Raw genomic sequence first — 7,286 nt, 5'->3', positions numbered from 1 at the left:
CGGCTCCTCCAGCCTTCTGAGTTCACGTAGCATGGCTGCTGCGGTGAGTCTCCCCTTCATCCTACTGTACCTTGCTGCGCCTCGGGCTGCCAGGCAGCCGTGCCCGGTGCCCCGCTCCCCCCGTCTGACCCTCCAGCCTTCCCCGACCCCCTCACCCCCTCGGGGTCTCCCTAGCTCCCTCTTCGCCAAACCCCACCGTCCTCTGTACTTGCCCCCTCTGCCCCTCCCTCCCCACCTTGTTGATCCCTCTTCCTGATTACTTCATGTCAATGAATAGAAGAGATCTGTCTTTGTGCTGATCACATCCCTATTCACTTCATGAATAATAAATACAGTTATTGATCTAAAAACTTCATGTTAGCATTGACACGAGTTTTTTCATCCATTGCACTTTTTGATGCCTCCTTTCCCCAAGGAAAAGAATCCAACTTATTTCATCAGCAGAACTCTTCTATTCACCTCAGTGTGGGCACTGTGAAATACACTAGCGTAGATTATTTTTTCATTGCTTGAATTAGTCCATAATTTGTTCTGATGTCCATTGCTTTCCCCCACCCCAAACACAAGTGATTCTAAAAGTGTTCTGTGTGACAGAGGAGTCAGTAGCTTCTAGTCTAAGTCCTCATGACAGAAACTTCCAAGAGCGATTTGTTCAGAGGCTGTTTATGTGGCTGTGTCAGAGTTTTGAGCTCCTCAGGCTGGGCTGGGCTGCTTGGCAGCTCAGCTGTACCCAGCTTTTTACACTGGCTCTTCAACCTTACCAGTTATTTGTAATGGCCACCGGTAAATACCTGCTGGCAGTTTCATAATTGTAAATTGCTTTACATGAATGCATTTTTGTTAGGAAAAGCAGTAATTTGTGCTTGAATTTTATTTAAACTGACGAGTTGCTCTTGAATGGTCTCTGTTGTTAACTTTATTACGGTCGTGTTTAACAAGCTGTGTATTAAATTGCATTTGCAGAACAGGAAGTGTCAATAGTAATGTGTATAATGTTTACATGTTTAATTTAGCCCTGTGTTTAGTTCTTGTTGACGTGGGGGTTTTGCCGTATCGATATTGCTTTTCTTAGACCCTTGGTTTTTAAAGTATCACGTAGAAGAGTTAGCGATAGTGTAAATTCGCTTACAGGCCACTGAGCAGCGAAGCTACATCTCTACTCAACAGTGAGTGCAGTAACACTTAGCACCTGCATGGAATGTCACTGACAGCATTTGTGTTCATTAATGGAAGCTGTTTTCTGGGGCACTCATTCACATGCAGTCAGAGCTAACAGTGCAGTGCGTGAAGTCAGTCAATGGCTCCTTCCTGGTGCACAGCCGAGAGTTCGGCTGTACTATTTTAGTGAGAAGTGTGACGATGGTAGTGTGAGCGATTCACCTTTCATGTTCCTAAGGTTGCTGTCGGAATTGCAGCTAATGACCTTTTCTGTTGGGTGATATCCCCAGCGCAGAGCTGGTGCATGCCAGCAGGGCAGTGTTGCAACTTCGAGCTCATGATACTTTGGCTGACCTTAGTGCAGTCTCCTGAGGAAGCTGTTTACCGTGAGAGCTCTGCCCAAAATCACAGTCTGCCCTGGAAGATGCATTCCCCTGTGGACAGTCAACCCCTCCTCAACCTCAGATAATCAAAGCAGTGTTCCTAACTATATAGTCCTGTTTCAAAAACGCAGAATAGGATGAGAGAGATCATTAGTTGAATCCTGCTGCTTTGTTGAACCAGAGGTATTTTGTCCCTGGGCTAGATCTGACACGCTTTATTAATCTGTCGGTGAAATACCCTGCTGCTCACATGTACTCTCTACAGTACAAAGACTGATGAGTAGAGCAGGTGCAGATATCTTTGCCTCTTGTACTTTTTCAGATGCCTGTAGGATTAATGTTACCTGAAACTAGAGCATGATTGAAGTGGGGACCTAGAGTCAGTGTATAGTACATTTGCTTTGGCTTTTTGTCTTTTGCTGTCTGTTTTATCCTGTGAGAACTGGAGTGCTTGTCTATAAATAAAGGCTTGCATGAGCATCGTCCGTTCATGATCAAACCTTCTGACACACAGTGGGTGTGGAATACTGCAATCAAATTGCCCGTGCTGTCACATTTCTATAAATTCTACTTCAGTTTTTCTACCTGAAATTTTAGTAACTAGGAACTTCCCTGTGCAGCTACTTTAGAGAACAAGCTCTTAACTTGATCTCTGATGTTCTTTCTGTTTACCAAGCAACTGAAATATGTTTTAGAACAGTTTGTACATCAATCAAAATGCTGACTTAAAGTACAATATCATGATGTATTTATTGAGTAGTGGTGTCTTAAAAGCCAGTTTGTTTTGTTCTTGGTAAACTATCATGCTTAAAAAAGAAATCAGTATTTTCTCAACTGACCATACCCTGTATCTGTCCTATGTCTCTTTTTCCCTTTTACCTTTTGCTGTCTCTAACTGGATGGGGCTGATGGGATCCACAAATCACTCCAGGAGCTGGATGAGGTATTGTTTTTCACATTTTATTCTGCCGTGGTGCATCAAGCATACATTGTTGAGCTAAAATGTTGCTTTCTTTATTCTGCTAGTTGATGAATTTCCATTAAATAGGATGAGGTGTCTCTGTGTGTAGTAAAAGGATGAGGCTGCATAGAGAAGACCAGCATTTTGTGATATAGATACACGAATAAACTAGTCTGAGTTAATGTACACGCATGGGATATAGTGGCTTTGTACAATGAAGCTATTAACTATTTGTTATGCTGTGCATAAATTGTACAAACTTTATTGGTCGGGGTAAAACCAGGCTTTCAGGAGAGAATTGCTCAGGAAGGAAGAGGGTTTTGGTTTTTTTCTGAAAGGCAAGGGGCTGGGGAACCACAAAGATTACCAGGCTTCAGAAAGGAAACTTAGAAATCTGGTAGACAGTGAGAAGTGAGGGAGTTTGTACAAAATTTTCCCCTGAGAACAAACAGTGAAGTAATTCAGTATGTTCCAAGTGTCTTTCTATCTTCAGCAGAGGAAGATTATTTTTATCTCTGAAATTACAAAGTCTAATTCAATGGAGATCTTCTTGTTTAAGCTCCTGCTCAGAACAGGACTCTTGGTAATCTGCGTGGGGTCATCCTCACTTTGTTCAGGCAAGCCTTGAAAACCCCCAAGAACAGAGATATTGTACATTCCCTGGTCAGCTTCGCCCAGCCGTGCTGTTGTAGAAAGAGGTTTCTCTGTACCTGTGCTATAGCACTGAGTCTTTTTAGATAAGCTTAAACCCTACCAAGAAAGTCTTCTGATCTGTTTAAAGGCCAGTAGCACTAATAGTGTCTTTAACTAGAGAATTCTTACTGAGAAGGAACTGCGCATTTTGCTGGTAATGATACCAAAGCAGATAAATACGTCTGTACCTGTATACTCAAGATCAGACTATGGCTTTTGGTTTCTGCCAAACTGAGCTTTAAAAAACCAAACAAATTCAAAACAAACACCCTGCACATTATGTTCTTCGTCCTTTGTAACTGTCATATCTTAAGCTTGCTTGAGCTTGACATCATTCACCCTGCATCCAAAAGTAATATTAGAAAAATAAGATTGATAGATTTATCATGGCTTTTTGTGACGCTCAAAACCACGTTTCATTACGTGCTTTTTCCTAAAGCTTTTTAATATTTCAACCCTACAAATTGGATTCTGTTCCCGAAAATAATCTCTGAAGTATATCATATCCTTCTGCAACTACGACTGTGCTGCTGTAGATCAGTGTGCAGCAGTCTCCAATACTATAAACCGCTGATTTGTTGCACCTCGGACAAATTATGACTCTTAATTGTGATAAAGGGTTTCTTTTACTCCTTCCCTATCTCCAGCCCTCCTGTGGGTCTGTGGGAAGTTGTGTATAAGCTGGCCAGCACATTGTCTTATTTACTCTCTGACAATATCTGGAATTTCCTTGGAGAGTTATTCCATCCGTTTTTCTGCAAGTTTTTTAGCCTCAGTCCATATAGCTGAAGCAGCAAACACGTATCGTTGTGATACAGGGAAGTGGGGATTGGTCACAGCCTTGGCTATTTTTGTTTAACACCTTTTTATTTCTGTTTATTAACAATTCTAGTTGCATGTCAGTTTGCAAGAGTCTTTGTTCTTCAGGTGTCTAGTAGGTGAGTGTCTGGCTAAATACATTGTTTGAGAATAATCATGGAATACTGTTTCTATTTCTTGGAGGTAGTATAAGCATTTTTATTTAGAGATTTTTTTAAATGAGATTTTCAGACTTGCCTGGTCCGGTATAAACCGTGCTGCTTCGTTGATTGGAGGTCCCTTGGATGTGAATGAGCTACGACAAGTACCAGCATGAAAATTACTTGAATTCTCACTGCAGGACCCGGGTTTCTCTAAGAATCTGCTAAGAATTTATTCTAACCATAACTTTCATCTTTCAGATCCTGTAGGAAGTAGGAGGATGTAGGTCATGAGCATACAGGGACAAACCAGGAGATGTGGAGCTCGGTTACCCGCATCGTCCACCAACACAGTTTTGAGGCTAATTTTTACAGGAAAGCATGCATGCACTTCTTCCAAATGTTCAAGGATTTGGTTCTAACCTGAGTAAAATTAATTTGCTGTCTTTTCTTACCCTCTGTAGCTCGCCGATGATCGTATGGCACTGGTATCAGGGATCAGCTTAGATCCCGAAGCAGCAATTGGAGTAACAAAACGCTTGCCTCCCAAATGGGTTGATGGAGCAGACGAAGTAAGTTGTGTGGCAAATACAATGTAGAGTTTGATTGCTCATGTGGGGATTTATCAGTGTTGTCAGCTACATTCTCAGGGCTGTAGTTTTATGGTAGATGTAGTATTAGAAGAAAGATTAAAAACAGCTGTGTTTTCAAAACCAACACCCTTGTTTATGTATTAATGATATAACGATAAAAATATTATTCCAACTCAAGGAAACATGTTTGAAAACCCAGTCTTGCCTAGAATTAACAAAAGTAGGTTTAAAAAGTAGCAAAATCAAATTATGTGGTTAGTTATTTCTTAGTCAGCTTTTTTTTGTTCTGGTTTTTTAATGATTTATAGTCTGCTTTTTATGTTATGGATTTCTTTCAATGATTTTTCTCTAGCATTTGTCAGAACCTTTTCCTCTGAAACCTTTCTTCATGGTTGGGTTTTCTGTTTTAGATTCAGTATGATATCACCAGGATTAAACAGAAGATGAAAGAGTTAGCCAGTCTGCATGATAAACATCTAAACAGACCAACACTGGATGACAGCAGTGAAGAAGAACAGGCAATAGAAATAACAACCCAAGAGATCACACAGGTACAGGCTGCTTTCAATTCTGAACCTACAGTTTGACACGTCTGACACGACGAGGCAGTGGCACTTCTTTTGTGGTCAGTATTAGCGTGAACCAGAAGTCCTGGGCTCTGTGCTGCTGTAACGAAGCACGTGTCTGGGGTCAGTAGTAGTTGTTTTACTCTGCTACCGTGTTAGCTTTAAGTTGTTGGTTCATCTATGTTCTCTGTTTCTGTATCTTATTAAACATTGCTCTGGGCAGTAAGAAATTAATTTTAAACAATCTAGAAATCAAAATATTAGTCTTCCATTTAGAACTTCTGCAATGTGAAATTTAAAGCGTATGGTGCTGTATGTTTTGTACTGACAGAAATGTTTTCTCAGTTATTTCACAGATGTCAGAGAGCGGTCCAGGTCTTGCAGAGCAGGTCGCGTAGTTGTACAGAACAAGAAGCACGTGTTCTCAGGAATGTAGTGTCTTCCTTAGCACACTCCCTTCAGGACCTCTCCACCAACTTCAGGCATGCACAGTCTGACTATCTCAAACGTAAGCATAAGAAATACAGTAATACATGAGCAACCTTCTGTGGAAACCTCTACTTAAAGGTGTGCTTATTTTCTTGGTTGGGAAAACTGCAGCACAGAAGGGTTACGTGAAGCACACAGGACTACCAGAAATATATTAGAGCAGAGATTTGAATTTGGGAATTTCTGGCTCATGGCTCATGTTCAAACCGCTTTATTCTACCTCCTTCATACTGCTGAAGGAGAAATATCGTGGTTGAATGTATCAACAAGCCCAGTGTATTTCACCCATCTGCATTCTTAATGCATCATTGCTTCTCAGACTGTGGTCTGCAAAGCTACCTGTGCTATGCTGGTGAAGCAGCCATTGCTCTTCAGACATGGTACCTGCTGTTGGTTGGTAGTCTGTGACAGACAGAGCTTCAAATGGGGATCTGTGATCAGTTAAAATTCTGCATCCGTGAACAGATGAAGTGGATCCGTGAAGTGGAGTATCCTCTGTTCAAAACTCTAAAATTCTATTTTCAGCTAAGTGAGAGTATTTTAATCTCGGAAGAATATTTTATCTTCAAATTTAATACTGCTATTTCTTCCTTCCATGGTATAAATGGCACAGGTGGAACTTAAAATCACAATTTGCACAAGGGAGGTTCTGAGGGGAATTTGTTACAAAGTAGCCTAGAGCAATCACACTTTAAGGCTCTTGACTTACCTATTTGCTTTCAACTTCACGGAACATAATGACTTAAAATCACTGATTTAATCAGAGTCTTGCAAGTGTGGTTGAATTTGTTATGCTTTGTTAAATAGTAAGCCTGTGTGACAGTTAAAACTTAGATATTGCTATTTATTAGCCAGTTCTTCTTGTGCTTCTCTGTCTACTCTGATTTTAGTGTGCATAAATGTTATGCTTAAACTTAGTTTGTCTTTTACAGGCATGAAGAATAGAGAAGAAAGATCCAAACACTTCTTTGACACCGCAGTCCCACTGATGGATGATGGTGAGGATGATACACTTTACGATAGAGTAAGTTATTATTACACAAATTCAATACGAATAAATTTTTTAATGTACCTTTAATTTTAGTATGAAAACATCACAGTGGTCTGCCATGAGCACCAAGCTACACAGAAATTGTATTTTTGCAGATTTCTGTAACACATTTTCCTAACCAGTACTGTTGTTATGATGTAAAGATGATTGTGCCATCAGCCTCAGTGTTGTGGTGTGAGGGAACTCAGTCTGACTACTGAGTTCTGCTAACGTGGCTGGCAGGGGCTAGAAGGTCTGTGAATCCTTTGTCATACCACCTTTCTGGGCAGGTGTAAGAGAATTGTTAGAAAACTGCGTGATTCTGAGTTTGGGTGGAAGGTGGCGCTCTTTAAAGTGGAACTGAAGGTTTTCAGTATTACACACTGGTGTGAATAACGGCGGAACCATTTGTCTTTTCTTTCAACAGGGTTTTACAGATGACCAGTTAGCACTG

The 7,286-nt window shown here is 40.8% G+C and overlaps 1 protein-coding gene across 3 annotated transcripts in view; it reads left to right on the top strand.

Moving 5' to 3' along the window:
* The first annotated feature begins 7 nt into the window (after nucleotides 1-7).
* Nucleotides 8-7,286, top strand: part of STX16 (syntaxin 16) — a 10,503-nt gene continuing 3,224 nt past the window's right edge. Inside the window, exons 1-7 of one of the 3 annotated variants that reach the window (XM_010146276.1) lie at nucleotides 8-43; nucleotides 2,473-2,484; nucleotides 4,619-4,726; nucleotides 5,158-5,298; nucleotides 5,659-5,821; nucleotides 6,735-6,826; nucleotides 7,260-7,285. In XM_010146276.1, the coding sequence (XP_010144578.1) occupies nucleotides 32-43; nucleotides 2,473-2,484; nucleotides 4,619-4,726; nucleotides 5,158-5,298; nucleotides 5,659-5,821; nucleotides 6,735-6,826; nucleotides 7,260-7,285 (554 nt within the window). In that variant the 5' untranslated portion in view covers nucleotides 8-31. The remainder of the gene's footprint in view (nucleotides 44-2,472; nucleotides 2,485-4,618; nucleotides 4,727-5,157; nucleotides 5,299-5,658; nucleotides 5,822-6,734; nucleotides 6,827-7,259; nucleotide 7,286) is intronic. The other 2 variants (XM_010146283.1, XM_010146291.1) reach the window with 2 other exon arrangements.

Source organism: Buceros rhinoceros, unplaced genomic scaffold, assembly GCF_000710305.1.
Source record: "Buceros rhinoceros silvestris isolate BGI_N320 unplaced genomic scaffold, ASM71030v1 scaffold40360, whole genome shotgun sequence".
NCBI classification, from domain to species: domain Eukaryota; kingdom Metazoa; phylum Chordata; class Aves; order Bucerotiformes; family Bucerotidae; genus Buceros; species Buceros rhinoceros.
The sequence above is the reverse complement of the archived record's forward strand: the minus strand, read 5'-3'. Positions and strand labels throughout refer to the sequence as shown.